The 24,634-nt window shown below is 39.4% G+C and overlaps 1 protein-coding gene across 1 annotated transcript in view; it reads right to left on the bottom strand.

Moving 5' to 3' along the window:
- The window catches only part of LOC134543274 (transmembrane protease serine 9-like), a 43,773-nt gene that overhangs the window by 10,331 nt on the left and 8,808 nt on the right, over positions 1 to 24,634 (bottom strand). The window contains exons 3-8 of the mRNA XM_063388185.1: positions 23,590 to 23,755; positions 22,476 to 22,681; positions 17,335 to 17,534; positions 15,462 to 15,519; positions 11,222 to 11,341; positions 1,933 to 2,105 (exon numbers count right to left, since the gene is read on the bottom strand). Coding sequence (XP_063244255.1) covers positions 1,933 to 2,105; positions 11,222 to 11,341; positions 15,462 to 15,519; positions 17,335 to 17,534; positions 22,476 to 22,681; positions 23,590 to 23,755 — 923 coding nt within the window. The remainder of the gene's footprint in view (positions 1 to 1,932; positions 2,106 to 11,221; positions 11,342 to 15,461; positions 15,520 to 17,334; positions 17,535 to 22,475; positions 22,682 to 23,589; positions 23,756 to 24,634) is intronic.

The following is a 24,634-nucleotide window of genomic DNA, read 5'->3' on the forward strand; positions in this document are numbered from 1 at the left end:
TTTGTTTTTAAGGTTTTTTTTATTGTTTCTCTGTTAAATCTGTTTAGGTGATAGATACACGGTATTCTGAAAAATTTGGCTCGTATAATTTAATTGATTAAATACTTAATTTATAAAACAGTAGAAGCGATAGTGAAATGTTTGCGTGATTCGTCTCCGTTCCCCTTTCCATTGTAGAAACGAGCCTTGAGCACAATCAAGAGGTTGGGAAGCCAGTACAGTAATGCAGCGCGGACGTTTCAAAACCTCTGACGAGGGACGCACCGACCCCCCGCCATGGGCGTCGCAAGGATATATTTTTGGGGGGGACTTCAATTGATTTAGTTGTTGAGGAATATCCATCCCCTGGGAAAAAAAAGCGGGAGATCCGGGGGTCCTCCCCCGGGAAAATTTGGGGTTTGAAGGTGCAAAAAGGTGGTTTTTAGGCATTTTTCTTTCCTGAATATTCTAATTATAGTTGGTTGCAATATATAATAATTTTTTATAAAATATATTTTTAGAGAACAAATTTGTAAAAACACAGTGCTCACATTACCAAATTCGACTAAATGCACCATGCGCAACATATGGGTTGTATCACAGAAATCATATTTTTAATATAACTACGAAACTAAATATTTTATTGGAGGGGACGAAATTTAAGACTTTTATTATTGGGGGGGACGTGTCCCCTCCGTCCCCCCCCCCGGTTGCGACGCCCATGCCCCCGCCACATCAGCACCGGGACCGCGACGTCGTAACGACATTCTTAAGGCAGACGCGAAGAGCGTGTGCGCGCAGTTCGAAAGAGCACGCTCGGGTGCGGGATGAAGCGGTAAATGAAGACCCGCCGCGCATGCGCAAGTAGCTGGACGCCGGGGCTACGTGCGGGCAGGGGTTCCGTGTTCCGTTCCCCCATTTGTAAAGACATCGACGGGCAAAAAAAAAATATCCGTTTCGTATCTCTACCCACGAACGACTGCAAGATGGTAACGGAAGAGCTCTCTCTCTCTCTCTCTCTCTCTCTCTCTCTCTCTCTCCCTCTCTCTCTATACATACATATATATGTATATGTGTGTGTGTATGTGTGTGTGGTGTGTAAATGAAATTGAACTGAAATAATTATGCATAGTTACAGGTAATTATAAATATATACATTTTTTTACATGAAAGCAAGTGTATTGTAAACCTTTTCCTGACTAGCTTTCCAGTATTGTCTTCGCTCATAAATTATCATTATAAAACAAAATAAAGGAAAATTATACGATATTCGAACATGGTTTTCATGTATAAAGCACAGATCAAATTTTAAAATTTTCATAAGCGCAACAAGAAATATTCAGAATTTTTTTTTCCGAAAACATATTTCATTACCTATTTCATATATAATGCAAAAATTACCATAGCAATCATTTGTAAAAAATTAGAATATTTTTTTCTGGTAGTATTACAAACTATTTCTTGGCAAGAGGTTTCCAAAGGAAGCCACGTAAAAGTTCAACAAATACTTTATTTTCTTCCGGCGAGCAGCCTTTTTGAGTGCTCTAAAAATGTGACAGGCTCCTTCCTAGCTACCTCCGAAACACTGCACTTCATATTCTATAAGAAATATTTTCTCCGTCATTGGAGTCTTCTGGTGCGGTTGAACCAAGGCGTGGTTCTAATCACACTGACGGGCAACAGTTTACCACTCCTTGTGCAGGTACACAGAGGCAACAATCTGGAAATTAAATATACTTCGAAATGTAGGCCTCGGGCGTCGTCGGAAAGTATTCTTACAGATAATCGCTCGCAACACTAACGTTCGACCTAAAGGACTAGCAAGAAGAACAACAGTTATCCTCCACTTCACAGTTGATGCACGAGAGGGATGTGCACCGGTGCCCTTAACCCAGGTTTAGGAACGACTGCCTCGCCGCACGATGCGTACCGGGGGAGCAGCAGTGAACTGACCTGAGACCCGGTGGCGGCCGCCCAGCTCAGCAGCGCGGCGGCGGCTAGGACGCAGGGACCACGCCGGCTCGCCCTCATCGCCGGCACTGAGGTGTTGCCTCGGGGCGCCGCCTCGCTCTTCCCTGCCCGCCGCGCCTCATTGGTCCGCCGGCCGCGGCGCGCCCTACTCCCGGCTGCAGCCCGGGACGGCGCACACTACTGCCCGTTGCAGTCTAGGGAGACTGATGGAAGCACGGATGGCCAACGCGCCATATTGTCCGATAGCAGACGACCTCCGTGTATTCACACGAAACCGGCGCACACAAGAATCAGACGCGGCACGACGTCACAAAGCACCAGGTCTACAAACATCGAACGACTGCTCCAACTTGACTCTCTGACGGATGCAGTGTTCTGCGCATGCGCGAGTTTAACATACAAGTAGTCAACAAAGGCATCCCGTAGCGTGTTTATAGCTTGAATAGTTAACGACTGTTTTTTTTTTCATTGTTTATTTAATTTGAGCGAATATCAACTTTAAAAATATTTAATTTAATTTTTTTTTTAATGTTTAGCTGGAAGCACATCGATTAGTGTGTTTAGTAGAGGAAAGACCTATTTTATATATAGTCTATCTCGGAAGGACCATCACATCAGGAGTGTGGGAAGAAACAACGTGACGAAAACCCGATGTTAAGCTGTCGCGCAAGTATCATGTGGTGCGTCTTGGTGTGGGTCCAGCCTGTGGAGACTGTTGCTGCGCGAGGCATTGTGTGCAGATCGCCGAGGCACGACGCACCCAGCGCTGGCGCACGGAAAGCCTTCAAGAGCACAGGGGAAGGAGTCGCACGGCCCGGATGATACGCGTTCGTGCGTCTTCGGACAAGAGCGCAGTCAAGGAAGGGCCCACAGCTCCCCTAAACGCTTTAGTTTTTTTTTTTTTCAAAAATAATAAAAAACCAGATTAAAACGACTGAGGTATGGTTCAGTTTGTGGCCAATAAATATGTAAAATTGGAGAGTGGCCTTTTATTCAAAAATTCCATGACACATTATATTAATAATTTTAAGGTTACGAAAAAAAACACTTAAGGATAGCTTTAAAATGTGTTTTAAAGCATCATATTTTAAATATATATATATATATATATATATATATATATATTCCCGGAGGAGGACCTTCTGCTTATCTGGTAAGATATTCCATACAAAATCGAAAACAGGGGTATCGAAAAGATATTCTTGTAACTTCCATCGGCCAAACACTTCCACAAATCCTGGCTACGCCCATGTTTTCGGATATGTTTATTTCTATTACCGTTGTTGCTAAATCAACATGGTCTATTGGTAAAAAAAGAAAAACTGACGATACAGTGTTATTAAACTCTCAGTGGTACTTTAAGAAAGGGGGTTTTGGAGGAAAATACGCAATATTATAAACATGTGCAGTAACGCGGGCGCTGTCATGCGTGAGTCCCTACTGTGCTTGTCTCAGTAACGACATGGACCTTAAGGGTGCTGATTGGACGTTGGAAGAAAGACTTTTACCTCTACAACTCTAATTTAAAAAGTTTTGTTTGCGCAGGAAAGACATTAAAAGTACATTCGACCTCAGTCTGGTGGATTAAGTTTTCCCAGTTCCCGTGTTTACTCTTTTCTGACCCCACCAATATCACGAAAAATTGCCTTTTTCAACCTACTTTTTTTTGGAGTAAAAATTGTCAGAATTTAAGGAAATTACCAGTTGGACATGCCCTGGACCTTCTTGCATTAATTCCTGCATTTCAACAGGCAAATCACCGTAGAAAATTGGGGCGACGGAAGTCTGCCATATTGTAAGACTACCATAATGACAGTATTTCGCCTGGCCTCTTCGAAAAAGGCGATAAACTACCATTCTGCCATATTTTCTTACACCCTCCATGGAATGAGTAGGCCTACAGCAGCATTGCCCTCGAAGTAGTGTATAGAATACTCGGTAGGTAGAGCTGTCAAATCCCTAGCGGTTTTTCAGGTTAACTTTAAATATTACAGATAGCGCTTCTGACGGTGATAGTTGCAATCACAAATCACTTCCAGATCGTGGACGAGAAGAAAGAAATGTTTCCATAAATGTGGTACCTAGTATTCCATTCTGCCAAAATTTCTTATACATTCTACGGAATGAGGAAAACGGCCTTACTCGTAAAATTGTAATATAACTAGCAATAAAATTTACATTTTTGCACACTGGAATAATTGAAGTAATTGGTAGATCATTATTTAATGCGTGCAAATCCAACGAAAATATTCAAGGATTTTCTAATATAATGTTTTTATTATTAGGGTGACTGAACACAGAAAAATCAGATAATAATGTTATTAATTTCTATAGTAAATTATTTAAAGTCTACAAAATGTGTTTTTAAGATGCTGAAATGTGAGGGAAATATTTTTGTGTAGTGTAGTTTGTTGGCACAGGGCAAGCAGCACAGTCGCTCTAAGGGAGATATAGGCTCGTACAAATAATGTTGATGGGGTTTGCACAGACTTGCAGTCTTTCAAAAACAAACTCTGTTGAAATTTAAGTATTTTTATATTAAAAAATAAAAAATATATATTACTGTGCGTACAATATTATCCTGCTTCATTAAAACTGTCAGATCAAATTAAAATTCAGTTTTTGTGCCTTATAGCACCTATAAACGAATTATGACATAAAATAACAACAAAAACACATTTACACAAGACATACATCAACGCGAAAAAACACGAAACAACACAACACACAGATTGATAAAGTTCATGTTAACCAATTGGTTACTTTGGTTTTCACAAAAATCTTAAACCGAAACTAAAATGGTGTATACAAAATAAATCTTTAGATTACCTACAAAAAATTTACCATTGAATATTTGTAGATTATTCAAAAGAAGTTATAATTTTTTACACATTTTATAGTTACTAATAGTTTTAAAAGTGTCACTAATTTTGTAATTACAAGTTGGAATTCTTAATCTAAACCGAGACATTATGTCTGAACCAACAAAAATGGTAATAAAATGTTTATAATAAAAAGTGCATCACTGATCGAACGTCTAATAAATAGAAAATGCAAATAGGTTAGATAGGCATATTCAAAATAATTTAAATTCCTGAAATTGTTAAATATTAATTTAAGAAATTTTTCTGCATACTTTCAATTCTTTTCTAATTAAAATCTTTTGATGCAGAGCAAGTTTTAATTTTAATAAGACCTAAAGATCTTCATGTGTTGCTAATAGTACTATCTACATGTTGGTGAAAAAAAGCTTGGCATCTAATATAACTCGAAGGTCTTAAAAGAGGACACCACGTTTAATGTCTTTACTTACTATGTAATAATTCTGATTAATTAAATTAGGTTTTTTGACTACAGTTTATACAATAAATGTTATCGTAATTCAGAGACGTTTGTTAACTCGAAAATCAGATCCGAACAGCTGACATATCTTGCTGAATAGTTTCACAAACATATTTCCCAATTATATTTTTTTTTTCATCAGCATTTTTCTTGATCAATTCTGATTACAGTTGGAATATCATTTATTAAATATTAAAGAGTAGTTGAGATAACCTACTACTTTCGAGAAACACCTAATACCATCAAATTACATTTGCATATTTGACTGCAAAGCGTCTATTTGTAAGATAATTAAAACATATATACCACGCATTGCTTGACGAGGCCTAAAATTGACAATTTTTTAATCATAAGATTATGTTGGAAAGTATCAAAGGCTTTGCAAATGTTGAAATATATTAGAATATTTTATTTGCATCTGGATTTATACTGATACACACACACACACCTACACACACACACACACACACACACACACACACACATATATATATATATATATATATATATATATATATAAAGCGTTTGTTTAAGACGAAATTCTTGATTGAAAACTATGTGATTTTACAGAAATAATAGTTTTAGGGAATACAAATCAGTTGCCTATAAATATTTTTTCTTCAAAAACTGCTAAAATACCACAAAACAAAGGTTTAAAACTAGAATTTAACCGTCAATAATACTTCAAGAAAATATATATCTTTAAATGGTTGAACACACAACCACTCACTGACTGATGCACACTTAATTAAAATATTTGTGTACAAAAGCAAATTTTTTTTAATGTTTGAGCTTTATTAATAACATGTTGGAATGATAATGCTACAGTTACTAAAAACCAAAACGCTACAAAACTAGAAAAAATATTTTTGCAAAACTCCGTTCCCCCGGAGAAACCCCCGGAATGGCCACCGCATGGGGAGCCCAAGAAAAGAAACGGGCTCCCCATTTGGAAGCCACCTGGAAGGTTTTTTTCTGTTCCACCCACCGTTTCTTTGGTAGCCTGACTTGTTGCAAGGGATTGTATTCATACGAGAGAAAATGCCACCATTTAGTCTGGGCAATCCGCCATGGAGGAGCCGGGGCGCGAACCCGGGTCCTACAAGTCACAAGACAGGCGCTCTACCCCAGAACCAGAGTGGTAGAGCGGTTACTTGCAGTCTTCTTAACACTGACATGATTTTATTCCACGAGTTTACTGTAGTTTCGTGTGTCAATAACACGTGCAGTACGTGTAGTAACATATAACCTCGGTAACGAACAATTTTATTTATTCTTATGTTCTTCGTTCAGCATAAATAAGAAGAAAAATAATTATTTCAAGGCTTTCATAAATAAATATTCGGAAATGTTTTCACTTTACCAGCTCATTACAGTATTTCTAAACTATTTCTTAGTCATTGAGGCAGTTAAAATATAGGTCTAATATTACAACTATTTAATCAGTAAAACTTAAATAACAAACGTAAATCGTTCTCAAGTAACCTATAACAAATATTCCGTATTCACAGTTCACAGGTTGGAAATGCTGTGATTGTTTTTATATATTCTTAATGGTAATTGTTTTTTTTCTGTACATCTATATGTTAAAATACTCATCTAATTGTTTTCACAGCACATTCTAAAAACATAATGCTGGAATCACAATACCCTGTAACATACGCAACATTACAAAAACACCACAACCATTAAGAAGAAAGGTAGTAGTGAAGTCATCGAGCGAAAAGTGAACCCCAATAGCCCATCAGAAACATAATGTGGGTTTTATTAATGATGTAGTAACGTCAAAATATATTATTTTGTGAAATCATTAATGCTTAAGATTTTTGATTGTTCTTTTGATAGACATTGCATAAAATAAACTCATTAGAATTGCCACCTCAGTAGTATAGATGACTATACACCTGATGGTGATAATCTTTCGTGGCATTTTAAACAGATGATATGAATAATGAAATATTTTACTTACTTAACCGTCGGTTGTCAGGTAATTGTGATTGTCGGTAACTAGATTGCATTTCATTTCTACTAGTGGCCTGGAGTTAAAAATTAATTAGAATCACAATAATTTGTATGCTGCTTATTTATACTAATTCTTTCTAAGATAATAGACATAATTTACTCATGCCGTTCGAGTATTAGGACTATATGGTCGCGTTTTAACTTATGGTAGTTTTCCGTCGCCCCCAGGCGGAAATAGTTCATTATGGTAGTCTTCTAGTTTGGCAGTGTTCCGTCGCCCCCCGTCAAAACAGGAGGATAAGTGCTATAATTGAAAACTATTATATTTTTATTTTTACAGATGGCAGTTATAAGTATACAGTGCTGCTTCCTATAACCCATTTTTGGAAACACTTCTTTTTATTAGTGCGCGATCTGTTGAGTTGATTTATGACTGGAACTACAGAAAGTAACCGTCAGAAGCGCTATCTGTAGCCTTTTAAGTTAACCTAAGAAATAGCTAGGGGGTTAACAGTGCTACCTAGCGACGTATTCTATACACTACTTCGAGAGCAAAGCAGCTGTACTCATTCCATGGAGTGTATAAGGAAAAATGGTAGTATTCCGCCTCGTCCTTTGAACTTATGGCAGATTTCCGTTATGGTACTTTTCCGCGTTTTTCGAAGAGGCCAGGCGGAATACTACAATCATGGTAGTCTTCCGATATGGTAGTCTTCCGCGCCCCCGGAAAATTCTTAATGGCAATACTAGAGGTATACGTCTGCATCGGCGAAACTGCTCGCTGTCTTGTGGCGCCCTCTGTAACGGCCTGCCGGATGCTTCCCCTCCCGCCGCGCTGAAAGAGTGGGGGAGAGGTGGGATGTGGGGCCGAGGCCTTGCCAGCATACTGGCACATAAATGCTCGCTTGAAGCTCACTGCTCGATCAACATTGGTCATTTGTCAGAACCAGACTAACGGGTCGTGATGTATACGAATTGAAAATTGCAGCAAGTAGGCTAATTTTAATTAGCGTGTTTCACACCAATATGTGCATCCCAAAATTTCAAGAGCAAGCGGAGAACTTCGCAACTATTGGAGCGTGGCTCAGTTCCCTCGTGAAGTGAAGGCATCCCCTCCACTGCCGCGAGTCGAGAAGCGTTGCCAGATCACCGCCCCTGATTCCCTGCCCCCTCCCCCCTTATTTATGGGGCGGATCCCACCCGCTAACGTGGTATTCGGGAAGAGATCGGGTGCGATAATATCTGTAATTTCCTCTGTCTCTCTGCGCGCCGTGGTTCTGTCAAACATGACCACGACTTCGGGTCCGTTGTTACGATACAGCCCCAACCACCTTGTTGTTGCAATTTCACGTCTTAAGTTTTTGTTTTGTAGCTGTTCTAACGGAGGATGCTCTGTCCTAAATTATTTTTTATATAGTGTTCAGCGCGTGATTTTAAATGATTTCATAATACAACCACACTTTCTTCTACTTTACAAGTTTTTATTTAATGTTTTCTTATGAACTTAATGGTAAATTTTTTGTCATTGCTTTCTAGTTTCAGGTTTTACCATAACCTTAGAAACCTGAGTTTTTCAGAGTTTAGAGAAAACGAATTTTTAAAGATATATTAATGACTAGACGGCTTCGCTCCAGGTAAGTTCAGGATATTTGTCTGGTAGGAATACAATCCCTCACAGGGCGCTGCATTTCCCACTTGCAAATCGGAAAGGGGAAAATGGTTTGTTTTGTGGAAAGGTCGAGGATTTTTCGAAGTGAATTTATGAAGTGAATCTTCTTTGGGTGCCATGAAAGTAATATTTCAAGGCCGAATTTTAATGCAACATTGTTGTGAAACTTTTCTGACGCGAAAAGTACAGATAATAGGCTCTTGGCCAAAGAGCTATAAAGAGAAATATACAATGCTGGACTCGTTTTCGTTCTCCTCTTTATGCTATGATTCGTTCCCCGCCCCTCCTCTGAAAAAAAAAAAAGAACTGAGAGATATAGATGAACGAAATAATAAGACAGAGAGTGTGCGCATGCGCTTGTTTCAGAAAATATATATAAGTATCCTATAGAGTCAATTGTGATTGCCTTTGAATTATATATTTGCTACCAGAGCGCTAGCGTTCCTCCTTGTTCAACCGGAAACGCAGAGAGCGCTGTAGAGACAGTTCCTGCATTTTCCGCATAGATTGCGTTACGTGTTATATTTTGTTCAGAGATTTGGAGTGCTCCGAATTGCAGAATTGTTTGAAGAAACAGTAACACGCATAGTTTTTATTTATGGTCTATTTAAACAGTGAGTAATATTTGTTTTTAATTAATCATTATTCATTGATCAACAATTATTGATATCCTGAGCAGCTATTTTGAAGAGAGTAATAATTTTGTTAATTCATGTTTATTTAGACAATTGTCTTCTTCCTGTCTCTGTCGTTTTATCCCTTACGATACACTTACGAGTCGAGGTTTTAATTGCCAAAGAAGTTTCACTTCTATCACATGTACTGAGTTACATGCACTCTTTTTTTTCCCCAGAGTACAGCAGGAGCGTACAAGCAACGCCACAAAAGGCAATGGTAAAACGTCGTGTCATCATTTTAGCATAATAAAACCACATGCGTTTTCAGACCATTGCGTACCATCATTGCTTAACTTAATCCAGCATGGCAGCCAGGCAATGAACACCTGAGAAAATAGTTTGCTGGTTCATTAAATATATATAAAAAACTTTTCCTCAAAATATCATTGTTTAAGTTTTTCCAAGGCTTCACAAAATATGATTTAACGTGATGCCAAAAACGACTGAATTTTACACTACATTTAATGTGAATGGATCATAAATTAATTTAAAATTTTGTATTTATTATTACATTTAGCAAACACAATCAAGCCTGTAAATAAACAAAACATAATAAAATTAGTCATAAATAATAAGAATAATATGTTTTTCATATGCAGTTTACTTTTTTTCATTACTTACATGAACCTTTTTATGTAGAAAATGAAATAAAAAATAAAAATTAATGAATGACTTAAAATTAATAGGCATAAGTAGAACAATGCTGTATTTGAGGACACTTAAATGTCACATCTCGCTTTGAAATCCATGTCACAATTAGTATTTCCTCTTTAATAACACAGATTGATTTTTCATTTGCAGTATATTAGAGATTAAGTGCTTATGAAAAGTTAGTGCAAAATGAAATACCCGTGAGAAATTATTTACTAATAAAGCGATACCTTTTCAGTTGCCAAAAAAAAAAAAGCATATGAAAACTAAAAAAATTATCCAGTAGTTGGTTTTTCACGCAACATGTTCATAAAAGTAACACATAAAAAAATAGTTTCACATACATCTCACTATCTTCTAGCGTTTGAAGCTCAAATCGATGCACCGAAATTTCTGTAAAATGAAGTTCATTCGCACTACAGTAGCGATTTTTATCGTCTTGCGGTCAACAACTTCCATTCGCCACTGCAAGCAACTACGTCAGTACTCCGAAAAGTTCGGAGAACTTTGGTACTGTTCGGGAGTGGCTCTCATCCCTGAGAACTGTACCGCATAGTACACTCTTCTACTATGTCCAACTCTTCGTCCGTACCATTTGTATCCTGTACACCCCTACGCCATTAATGCTTCCTCTTGCATCCCAGCATGACTAGGCGCATGTGCTTCGACCCGAGACGCACCTAGGTCCCTCCCTGACCCGGACTTCTCCTACATATACACACTTAGTTTTTAGTTCTTACTTCCTTGTTTACAACGGAACATACAGCTTGGAAGTTTCAACGGAGACGCGGTTATCTGGAGCTCCAGAAGAACGCTTCTTTTATCAAAAGGTGAATTCATTGTTGGTTGGAGAAGGTCCGTGGACTGACTGTGATCCTCTCAGCAATGTAGTCCGGGACGACAATGCCGGGCAGACGCACGTCTCGCCGAGGGTGAGGAGGGGGTGGGGGGGGGGGGGGGAATGTCCATCACTTGGAGCACTGGCAGGAGTCCCTCATGTTCCTCCTGATCCAGTCGCGGTAGCGGGTCACCCTGGTGTACACCCCTGGGTAGCCGGGCCGCCCGCAGCCCACTCCCCACGACACGATACCTGCAATCACACCATTCCATGACCATCGATAAGGAGGGGGAAAAAAAACACGAGTGAACACTGAACAGATTCATCTATCGTGCACCGCGTCCACGGTCAAAATTAGGGCTTTCCTGGAAGCTCATTGCTTCTCTCAAAGCATTTATCATCCAATGTGTAGGCCTATTGTATTTTCACGATGATGTTTATCACTATGACACACACAAAATTGAATCCATTCTTTACGTATATGTTAATGTTTTAACGTGAATTATTGAATGAAACTAATTTTAAACTTAATTATTTAAAGACGAGGTGGAGTTTCGTTTAGAAAGTGTCTGGAAAATATAAGGATTCCAAGAAAACATATTTTTTTCTGAATATAATATATATCTTCCCAGTATTTTTTTTAAATTTAGTTTAATTTTATTTGATCTTCTAAAAATGTGTTCATGTTTTTTATTAAGTTTATTAATTCCGGGAAATACAATAAATTTTCAAATTAAAGGCGCACATACGATGCGCGTCAGGAAAATCAACGCGATTTCAAAACTACTCAAGATATCCGAGTGTGGTCTTTTTATTAAAAACATTTAAGAATTCGCTGAGTGCTGAAAATGACTGTATTTTTAGAAGAGTTAAAATGGCTTAAAGGCTTGTTTTCCGAGCAATTTGTAGGCGTAAAACAACCGGTACAGAGTCTTGAAAGCACTTAAGGGACATGCATTACACATTTACCTTCATTTCTATGCCATATAATGTTACGGTCACCCCTCGAATTTCACATTTGCCCTATTCACGACGAGACGACTGCGTGCCAGTTCACAGCCTTGCGCTTAGAGGCGATAACGCGCTAGAAATACCAGCGAGCATCGCGCTTATCATTCCGCTTCACTAACACATTAGGCTACATCCCAACTAGAGGGCCCCTTTAAAGGAGAACTTAGTAACTATAATGTTTTGCATCAGTGTACAAAGCTATAATTATTTTAACTCAATTATAAGTACAAAGTAAATTATGTATTTCATCTCCGGCGACTTTTAATATCACATTTTTACCGAATGATAACATAGAATAGTAAAAATTTACGCTCGTATTTGAAACTTCAGAATCCCCGTCAGTCCATACTAATTTAGGATTTTTTTACTGTTTACAAACATCACTAAAGACAAATACTGTTATTTTTCGTTAGAATAGATATTGTCGGATTATTTCCGCAATTATTTCGCGTATCTGTCTTAAACTACTTTGTTGTAACGTCTCGCTATAAGTAGTAAGCTCCACAAAAAATATTTGTTAAATAAGTATAGTCTAATGCAAGGACATAAAAATCAGTGTACTTAGTATTTGCACTACTTATGTTTCAATTACACGTGCTGCTGTTTCTGTGTATTTGACAATTCATATTACAGGTTTACTGTTCTTGTGAGTACACATCTTTTTAGTTAGATTCAAAGTAATACTACCTATTGTAACCATGTTGCGACTTTTAGAAAAAAAATTATATAGTTTTTTCTTACACAAACTGATTAAATAAAAATTTTAGTTGCAAATCAAACTCAGATGTTCTGAATGATAAGAACAGAGCTTTTTGTTAAATGCAATTAACAAAATGGATTTCTCACTCAGAAAGCACAAGAGAGAAGTGTTAGCGAGAGTGAAAGCCACAACAACCTATTACTTTGCGTGACGTAACTCGCTCTTGTCTCTTTCTTAAACTCAAACGGATAGTAATTATTTTGTACGCATTGCACTGCAAAAGTTTATTCTTCCACTTTTCACACAAATAAAAGAATAATTACACCTACTTGTAATTGTTGATTTTTATTATTACTAAAGAAACATTTACGCCAGAAAAATCGTTATTCAGATACCCTGGAGCAACACATTCCAATTTTTTCGTTTGATTGTGTATTTGTCTGTTTTTTATGTTGTTTTTTTCCAAAATCACTAGAAAACTACTAAACGAATTTTGATGAAACATTTTTTTATTAATGAGGTTTTGGCTAACTTAAACACTAGGCTATATGTAATTAATAATTCTGCCCCTAAGGGGATGATAAAGGGGTACCTAAATATGTTTTTAAGATAGTTAATTATATCTCCAAATCTAGTCAAGAATAAGAATACGAAAGCTACTAACCAGAATTTTACCAATTTGCAAAATTCAACCTCTTCAAGAGGTGGAGAAGGTGTAGTTATGGTATAAATTCGTAGGCAGCGCTCACGCTTGCAATTAGTACGTTATACATTTTCCATTCCAACTTAACGTTAAGTACCAATAATAAATATGCAAAAACTATTGAAATCTATTTAATTATTTTGTGAAAATCAATCCTTAAGAGTTGAAAAAAGGGTAAATATAATAAATATTTAGTAAATTTCCCGGGAGCTACACAAGCTTTAGAAAAGAAAACAGAAAAAAAAAATATTTCTTTTGTCACTGAAGAAATTTAATTTAAAGGAGACGATTATTCAAATTAGTTTTCCAGTTTGCAAATGAGTAGGCGCTGTGTAAACTTATTTATGGATATCGCCGCTCCTCTCTTGTCTTTCATACCGGAACCTCCTGAACACCCACTCCATGCTTCATTAACATTGTACCCATTGTCTTCCGTCACTGCTGCTGCCTACGGCGACACTCGCACGGATTGGTAGTAGGGAGAACAAACTGGTTCTGGACTTGAAATCCGACGTGGACGTGCTCTTTCACCGTTGCAGCCATTTACCAGAGTATCCTTACTTCAAGGTTGCATTCAGTGAGGAAATCTTTCAACGCTAACGCAACCTTTCCGCGGTCCATTCTTTTCCGTTTACAAAATTTTCACACTATTTTCAGGAGCGTTGGCTGCACTGTATTTTTTTTTAAACAGAAATACTCAAGCAAAATTACCGATATATCTAAATCAGTACATTTGCATTAAAACAACGGTATCACTACAAAATAGTTTTTGCAGTAATACTGTGTTCGGATTCTTACCCGGGAATTTATGTTTTGTGTTGTCTCAGTACCTTCAACAGTTAAAGTTATATGTAAACCGTTCCCTGATTAGCTTTCCAGTATTAACTGCGCACATTAATATGCATGATACAACAATATAAAGTATAATAGTTTAATTTCGATTAACTTTTCCGTGGTTTAAAAAATATTATGCTTGAATGAAACATCAATTAAAATATAAAATTTGGCGAAAATGTTTGTAAGAAATACTCAGTATTATCGCGAAAAACGTATTTCGTATTTGCAGAACTAACCACAGCCATGTGTTGTAAAACATTACAATATCTTTCTTGTAGTATTACAAACTATTTCTTGGCAACTGGTTTTCAAAGGAATGTTTGATAAAAGTACAGAAATTTTTTTCCTGTGTGGCTCAGCAAATGACTAGGGCATCGTTACATTTTTGCAATAAGATAGTGCAACAAACCTGTAAAAGGTCATAAGGATGCAAGGTTTCCTAGACTTTCCTTCGTCAAGAGGAGAAATTGTGATTAGTGCCTAACCCCTTCCCCCTTTCAAAAATTAATAAGCCTACCAGACATAATTGTTTTTGCACACGTGATATTTAATTGAAATGTTTAAATGACATTTTGTTGTAACCCGTGAAGTTTCCAGTGTTTAAGTGTATGTTTTTTTTTTTTTCACTTCCGTGAATTTAACGTTATAATGTGTTATTCAAGGTTCAATTGCCACAAAATATTATAAAAAACATAGTTTTTATTGCGTTACATTTTAAAACAAAACATTGAAAAATAATTTGACAAAGTACTGAAAATAAACTTAATTTTACTGTCGTATTACCTAAATACTATACTTACATGTTCGAGATCCAATAAAAAAAATTATGTTCAGTATTTATAAGTACATATAAAATTAGATAATTAGGACATACAGTTATGCCGTACCGTTTTCGTCCACGGCCCCTCCCCCCTGCCCCCCTCCGATATATACGTCTCTGCAAGGATGCATGAAAGAACGCGAGCGGCTCATCCTTTCACGAAAAGTTGCATCGGCGATTCTGCGAGGATCCTTGCAACTATTCGGAAGTTCCACAAAAATGTGAGGATCTCCTTTAAGATGCGCTGTACGATGTTACTGAGCTTTGATTCGACGTGTTTAATGTTTTAAACTAAACTTACCAACTATCTCGAGCCGATCAGGGGCGCTCTGTATGACCAAGGGCCCTCCGCTGTCACCCTAGAAAAAATAAAGCGCGTGGTTAAGGAGGATTAGGTTCCGCCATCTTGAATTGTTTCCATCTTTTTGCTGTAATTCTAACTTTGAACTATCCATCCCCAATTTCTGACACGTCAAGGCGTAAATCATACCTCCCAGACCTTCTATTCCTTTCTGCAACCTCATATTTACTAACAGGCTCTAGTATTGTAAGCGCCGTCAGGAAATATATTGTTACTTCACACAGGCGATATCACACCAGTCCACAGCTGTTAACTTAAACAAGTAGCCGAAGCAAAGTCCTATGCCAAATGAAACCAAAAGATTTAGCACGGTAACTTTATTGGAAACGGTATCAAAATATCTGAAACTGCAAGATGGCGAGGCTTAATTCCCCTTAAAGCCACATTACTTACAAAGGCCGTTGACAAGTATAAAATATTTACTTCATCCCCAAAAGAACAAAGTCCAAACAAAATTTCGTTTTAAATTCACACGACTCAACACTGTTTAGAAATCTTTCTTGTATTAAAAGCCCTTGCTTGATTATGACGCGAACACAAAAAAAAAGCATATATCCATGTATTAATAAATTGTGATTTAGACCAAATGTGATTGAAACCATAGGATAAAATATGAGCCAATATGCCATGAATGACTGTCCATGTACACTAACTCTCTTATATAACTATAAAAAAAGTCCGATCTCGGGTGAAAAAAGGTAGTCGTTTTCATACAACCACTTGATTATATTGCATATAAGATGACGAAGTATATTTTTTACATTTAAAAAGTATATTTTGAAACATTAATTTTATTACAGTGATGGGCGAGTTTTTGACGTGGTTTAAACCTCGTCACTGGGAGAAAAATAAAACTGTTTTTAATAACACAATAATAATAAGATATTATGTAATAATAATGTTGAATCAGCTCGATAACGACAGAATTGTTTGTAGGAAATATTTAGAAACTGATTTTAGTCGTCTAAGAAAAACTTGTATTACAATCACATACTTAGTGTTATAATAAAAATGTTTCAGGTTAATATTTTAGTAATGCAATAGAAGCATAACTTCTTACATGTGCGGAAACTTTAAAGTATGAACTATTTAGCGAATTTAACAAGACAGACAGTATCTTAATAAAATTCTTTTGTCGAAAATCAGGTCCAAAGCAGGGGGTCAGAATTTTTCAAGCCTTTTTTGCTTCTACCGGAGCCCTTTATAATAGTTTAAAAATTTCATTTTTTTTTTCCTTGATAGCTGCGCGTGATGGTGGCAAGCAACGTTTACGATTCAGGCAGCTAATTGTAAACGGGCGCAGAAAGTATGTGTGTGATTCGTTTCCAGAAACTTTGTTACTTGAAAAAACGATTTTTTTTTATTTATCAGCATACTTATCAAGCTCGGTATTATTTTTAATAATTCTACGTTAAAATGTTGGTGTCCTGGTTTTGTATTATACGTTTGTTTGCAACATAGCACGGTGCAGGACAGGGGCACAACAACTAAATTTCCAAAGGGGGGGCAATATACCTTTTTATAAAGAATCATCGATCCCCCCTATTGAAGCGGGGGGTCCGGGGGTCCTCCCCCGGGAAATTTGTATTTTAAGGTGGAAAATGGTGCTATTTAAGCAGTTTTATTATCTAAAAATTGATTACACAGCACTTTCTTTGCCCCCGTTTGCCCCCACTTCAAGGTTTCAGAGGGGGGGGGGGGCAAAATACCCTTGCCTCCCCCTCCCCTGTTGTTGCGCCCCTTGTGCTGGGTACCGGAGGACTCGCGAGAGGGCGTGTCGGGGGGTGACCCGGGGGCAGAGGCGGGGCAGCACCTGGCAGGAGTCGTGGTCGCCGCGGCCCGCGCACAGCATGTTGGGCGTGATGCGGCTCGGCTTGTACTTGCTCTGGCGGCACTGCTGCAGCGTGAGGATGGGCACCTGCACCTCCTGCACGATGGACGGCAGGGCGCCGCCCTCCGTGGTGCGGCCCCAGCCCACCACGATGCCGCTGCGCCCCGCCGGGTCCGCGTCGTCTGCAAGTCGCGACGCGCCCGCGCGCTTCAGACAAGTGTGCTGGCTTCAGTAGAGCTTCGTTGAAGCCAACTTGTTCACACACGACTAGCTTGCAGCAGGCCTGACACGACCAGCTTGAACAAAGCTTGCCATTTGATTACACATGACTAGCTTGCAGCAAGCAGGCCAAGACAAGCTTGAACCAAGCTTGCCGTGACAAGTGTGTTGGCTTCAGTCGAGTTTCATTCAAGCCAACTTGTTCACACACGACTAGCTTGCAGCAAGCCTGACACGACCAGCTTGAACCAAGCTTGCCATTTGATTACACATGACTAGCTTGCAGCAAGCCTGCCAAGACCAGCTTGAACCAAGCTTGCCACGACCAATTTGTTTACACACGACGAGCTTGCTTTACACACGACGAGCTTGCAGCAAGCAGGCCACGACCAGCTTTAACCGAGCTTGCCATGACAAGTGTGTTAGCTTCAATCAACCTTTATTCAACCTAACCCACTTGACAAGTGTGTTAGCTTGCAACTTTCGGCAATAGTTCATTGTTAAAATAAGGCTTGGATCAAGTTTTTACGTATTAAGCATGAGTGGCAAGTCATACGACAAGCTTGCCACAAGCTTAGGTTTTATGTGGGACGCTCTCTATTGCCATAGATAGCAGCACCGTGGTTTCACATTTCCGTTCCTTTACTTCCTCCGCATTCACGAAATTACTCCTAAAAATATGCCGTACCCCGAACTTAGATGTTACATATAAAAATATATTTTTTATTCAAAATTGTACAAATAATTTCAAATTGCGTGTTTCACACCAATATGTGCATCCCAAAATTACAAGAGCAAGCGGAGAACTTCGCAACTATTGGAGCGTGGCTCAGTTCCCTCGTGAAGTGAAGGCATCCCCTCCACTGCCGCGAGTCGAGAAGGTTTGCCGAGATCACCGCCCCTGATTCCCTGCCCCCTCCCCCCTTATTTATGGGGCGGATCCCACCCGCTAACGTGGTATTCGGGAAGAGATCGGACGCGATAACTTCTGTAATTTCCTCTCTCTCTCTCTCTCTCTCTCTCTTTCTCTCTGCGTCCCGTGATTGTCAAACATGACCACGACTTCGGGTCCGTTGTTAAGACACAGCTCCAACCCATGGTATTAGGAAATAGGCTCCAACCGCCTTGTTGGGAGATTGGAATTTCACGTCTTTAGTTTTTTGTAGCTGTTATAACGGATGGCGTTGTGTCCTAATTTATTTTTATTCTTTCGTATTCTGCGCGTGATTTCAAATGATTTCACAATATAACCACACTTAATTGTTTGTAAAATACTTTGTTTTCTACCAAACAAGTCTTTAGTTAATGTTTTTTATGAACTTACATAATTGTAAACTCTTTGTTATAGAATATCTTTTTCATTAAATAAATTAACACCAGGTTTTTCCATAACCTTATAAACCTGAGTTTTTCAGGGCTGTGGGAAAACCTAATTTTTATAGCTATAGTAATGACTAGCATATAACGCACGGCTTCGCTCGAGGTAAGTTCAGGATATTGTTGATATTGCATCGCTCTACCCTCTGGCTCTGGGGTAGGGCGCCTGCCTTGTGACTTTGTAGGCAGTGGCGTAGCCAGGATTTGTGTATGGGGGGTGTTAAGAAGCATGCGCGGCCCCCCCCCCCCGTATTAAAGCGGGGGGTCCGGGGGTCCTCCCCCGGGAAAATTTGGATTTTTAAGGTGTAAAATAGTGCTGTTTTAGCAGTTTTCGGTACTTAAATTTAAATTTTGTAATGGTAAAAATTTTATTAATTTTAATATGAAATTTGTTTGAGTGATGAATAAGAAATTAATTAAAGATTTGGTGCTAAGGGAGGGGGGGGGGGTTACGGGTTCAAACCCCCCCCCTCCCTTAGCACGCTACGCCCCGGCTACTCCAAGGCGGATTGCCCAGACAGATGGGGACATTTTTCTAGTAGGAATACAATCCCTCGCAACAAGTCAGGCTACCAAAGAGACGGTGGGTGGAAACAAAAAAAAAAACCTTCTAGGATGGCTTCCAAATGGGGAGCTCGTTTCTTTTCTAGGGCTCCCCATTCGGAAGCCATCCGGGGGTTTCTCCGGTGTCGCGGAGTTTTGCAAAAATATGTTTTACATTAAAAATGTGTTTTTGCACATAAATAATAAAAAAAATAGGGTTATAAATTACGTTATTCTCAACATTGAGGTATAATTTTTTTTGTTTTTGTTTTTTAATGTGTAACATCTTAGCTCTCGGTGTACGGCATTTGGTAAGAGTAATTCCGTAAATGGAAGCAAGTCGATTGGAACGTAAATGTGTAAACACGGTGCTGCCATCTGCGGTAGTCTCAGAAATCTCGAAAAGATGGTGGACCCACATGATTCATTCATATACATATTTTTTTTTCGTGAAGTTCACAGAATGTACACAGCACACATGTATTAAAAATAAAACTTTATAACAATACTATTCTTAATACTTTATGTTATAATTTATAGAAAAAAATAATAACAATTAAAAAAAACATATAAGATTCCTGGTATTAACATTTTGACCGCCCTTAGTTAACACTGAAATGCAGAGATAGCGCTGCTTTCGTGTTTTTATATGAATGAGAGCACTTAAACCCCCGTTGTCTCATATCAAGTTTAAGAAAGAGAAGTTATGTAAGAGTGAAAGTCCTGTTTGCTCCAATGGCAAATATGTAGGTGCACATAGAGTACTCGTGTAGTTCGGTTTTTTAGTCAACCGACCCCGTACAAGGAAACGATGGACTTTCACTAACTGTTAAGGTATAATTGCTGCCGCCAGTATAGGGTGACACAAGAAAAACGGCTTTCCCAACCTGTTCAGTCACTAACGAAATGGCTTCTACACTTATCCGGTTAGAGATTAGCAAAATGGCTGCTCTCACCCGGTATGTCAATATCGAAACTGATCTCTTTTCGGGGAATCATAAGTGATATGGCTGCTACTATGGCATTAAGTCAATAGCAAATCGGCAGCTCTGTTCCATGGAAATGATCAGAAAAATGGCTGCTCCCAACAAGGTGCGTAAAGGGCAACATGTCTGGTCCTATCCCGGTAAGTCAATAGTAAAATGGATGCTACATTTCTAATTGCTGGCTTGCTTCTCTCAACCCAGTAAGTCAACAGAAAAGTAGCTGCTTCTCTCCTCATGAAATCTTGACCAAAATGTTTTTTTTACAGCCTTGGGTGTCGCTAGCAATGAGAGCCATCACTAACTCCCCATATATTTTTAACTGTTTGATCATACGTGCTCTCGCTGGTGCTTCTAACGCGGTACCGCATCTAAGCGCAAGACTGTGGACTGGCCCCAAGTCTTCTCGTCGTGCACAGGGCAACTGTTAAACTCTATTGATTTTTTTTTTAGTTGTGTAACTAAATATTTTTGAAGTGAAACTTCTTTGGTACGATGAGAATAAAATTCCAATTACCAATTTGAAGGGCTGAATTTTAATGGAAAGTTTTCGTGAAACATTGTTCTGCTGCCAAAGAGATACAAAGAGATCACCTACGAGTCGAGATTTGAATTGCCAAAGAAGAATGACTTCTATCACGTGTACTGAGCTACACGCGGTCCCTCTGCCTCCTCTCGCCAAGATCATCCCGTCGTTGCTCCAACGATCGCGAGCTCGAGCTCGAAGACAGAACAAGAGTCTAGCGGCAGCACCGCTACTTCCTGCAACTGGCTGCAAATGCCGAGCCTTTCCGAAAGTGGCCGATCGGGAGCGCCTACCCCCTGGATGTTTTTTATTTTATTTTTACGCGGGCGTTTTTATTCTCTTCAGTATAATAAAGCCACACAGACTGTTTAGTGTGCGTGCTTTTTACTAAATGGTTCATCATGTAACTATGTTTATTTTCAGTTGTTACAGTGAGTGTTAAGCTATGGAAAGCCTTCATTTCACAGACGAGAGAGCCACAACCGAAGTTCATGCTCGCTTTTTTTTTTGTTGTATCTCATTGTATAAACCGGCGTGGCCTTAAATTTTGCGGTCGATTAGGATAGGTTAGCTACATTATAAATACTTTAAAACATTGTGGATGGTTGGTTATATCAGGTATGTATAGCTACATTAAAAATACTGTAAAATCATTTTATGGTTTCTTATCAAATAACTTTTTTAATATGTAGCTATCCAGGGCTAGGAAACCGTTTACATGGTTTCAGAGTATCTTTAATGTAGCTATCCTAACCAAATCAACCGTCCACAATGTTTTAAAGTATTCATAAAATATTATTCAATTTATTAAAATAAAACTTTAGAAAACAATATGCTTTATAACGTTTTTTTCACCACACTGGTCGGTGTTTGGCGAAGCTTAGTAAACTAAATTGAAAATACTTCAGTATAGCGTCAGATCCTGCATTAACATCATTGCGCTCGCTGAACGTCCGAGCACGCCGCCGGCCCCGGAACGAGCGTGAGCGGTGCGGCATTTTACAGCCATTTTCAGGAAGTAGCGGTGCTGCCGCTAGACTCTTGTCGTCGCAGGGCCTTTGAATTTATATATATACTGTATAGAAGTCACGAGTGGAATGATTTACTCTACGTTTTTTCAGAAGCGTATGATGAGCAGCTTGGGAACTTCACCGCTGCAGGGCGCTGCCGTAACGCCCTGTATCGTCTTAGTTGTTATTTACACGTTAGAGCGCAGCACTGTCGCCCGCTGTCATTCCCCGCACCCCTCATCCATCATTCACTGCAGCTCAACGTCGTTCAACAGGAGGGGGAAGGGGTGTTTGAAGAGTTTGAGACTTGTCCGCTAGGGACCACCACAAGTCGATGCCCTAGAGATAGTGGCGATTGCGGCGGTGAATTAACCAACTATCTCAAAACCGTATTAGAAATGTTAACCTGGGCTGGCGACTTCTATACAGTATATATATTCAAAGGCAGGGCGGACCGACACTCACCCTGCGGCAGGCAGACGGGCCGCACCCTCTTGGTGTAGGTGATGGGCTTGCGCAGCCTCAGCAGCGCGATGTCGTGGTTGTACGAGTTCACGTCGAAGTTGCGGTGCCGGATGACGGCGGACACCATGCGCAGGATCACCGGCGTCTCGGTGGCGTTGAACTGGTCGTGATCGCCCAGGTACACCCGGATCTTGGACTTCTTCAGCCTGCGTGGGTGCACGCGTTCCGGACATTACGATTACACGCTAATGTAGCTTTGTGCCCTCCTACGATAACGTGTGTATACAAACACCAAATAGCAAATCACTGACCGGTCACGAAATCTCCAGATTCAAAACACATATAGAGCTGAAATTTGGCTCAAAGGTTCACCTTCTATACATTAGAGATTCACTAAGAAAGGTTTTTTTAAATATTTTATTTTTATATTAAGATTCTATGTTGTTTTACTTGAACTAAAGAAAAAAAAGCAAATTGGGTTTTCAACTACATTTTTGGACGCGAATCACTTCGCTGCCGGAGCAGCTGCGTCGACTATCGAATCTTTCCATTTGCAGACAGAATTTTCAAACTATGTAATGGAACGATTCCGATAAGAGCTTAAAAAAAATATAAAAATTTAACCCCGGCTCTGGACCTGATTTTCGGCAAGTAATTTTATTAAAATACTGTCAATCTTTTTGAAGTTCACTAAACAGTCAATACTATAAGGTTTCCCTTCGTGAACTTTGCAGACGTCACAGACGGCAGCGCCGTGGTTACACGAAGTGACTCCCAAAGAGCTAACATGTTGCACATGCATGCATGCATGGCCCCCCACATTCGATTACGGGCTCTGGACCCAAGATCGGAGACTGCTCCCCCACCCCTCCTCAATTTTAAAGTCATGTGCTACATTATAGTTGCATGGTTATTTCTTACGTACACTCTTTCTAGAACGTTATTTAACCTGGAATTATGATTACTATTTTATAAGTCCAAACTAAGCTTTATTCATAAAATATTCATTATGTTTATAATAGGTAAACATTTAAAAATAATCATGGCCGGGTCCTGGACCCAGGGGTCCGCCCAGCCCCACACTTGTGGGAGCCATGTGTGCATGTGGACTCACCTCCTGACGCAGTGCGCCGCGGTGAGCACGTAGCGGCTGTCCAGCAGCGAGCCGCCGCAGTGGAACTGGCCGTCGTACACGAGGCGCGCCACCCACGGGTAGCGGTTCACGCCCGTCGGCCGCCCGCCCACGATGCGGATCTCCTGGTTCACGACGCCGCACTGCGCTGTGGGCACACGCCGGCAACGCCGCGTATCTGTCCCGCCCGCACTACACTCCACTCTGCACCTCACATCGCCGAACACTCGGCAACACCGCGTCTCTGTCCCGCCCGCACTACACTCCGCTCTGCACCATGACCTCGCATCGCCGAACACTCGGCAACACCGCGTCTCTGTCCCGCCCTAACTTCACTCCACTCTGTACCCTAACCTCACATCGCCGAACACTCGGCAACACCGCGTCTCCAGATACGCTACAGACGAATACCGGCAACACAGGCAAGATGTGTGGGAAATAACCTGGAACCAACAAGTGCGAGTAGTCCCTAAGGGACCTCAGTGGACGCGGCCATCTTTGCTTTGCTTCCGGAACCCCACAAGGGATGCCGATGCATTCTTATACGCTCCCGCTAAATTCGAGGTTTCTAGGGATGCGACACACGCATCCACTGATACGTTCCTACGTCCATTAGCTTAGGAATAGTGTTTCATTTTATTTGTACGTAATATTACGTCAAGGTTTTGGCATAACATTGGTTGCAAACATAAAGAGTTTAATTTATGACTCAAATAGAGAAAAATAAATTAGTAATTATAGTTTTAAAATAATTATATATTGGTTACCTAAAAATTAATAGGTTATTTAATTATTGTATATTTACTTGTGTTTTGATAATGTGGAATTCATGAACAAATTTTTTATTTTGATCGTTAACCATTGATAATATCAACGTTACATTAAAATGTTGGATTTTGATTTTACCAGTGGTAATAAAATTGTTATTTACGTTTTTAGTAATATTCATTGATATTAACGACTCAAAATGGCTGCATGCGCATTAGTACGACCAAAGATAAACAGGCGATCGTGTCACATTAACAAA

The sequence above is a fragment of the Bacillus rossius genome (genome assembly GCF_032445375.1).
Source record: "Bacillus rossius redtenbacheri isolate Brsri chromosome 9 unlocalized genomic scaffold, Brsri_v3 Brsri_v3_scf9_2, whole genome shotgun sequence".
NCBI classification, from domain to species: Eukaryota; Metazoa; Arthropoda; class Insecta; order Phasmatodea; family Bacillidae; genus Bacillus; species Bacillus rossius.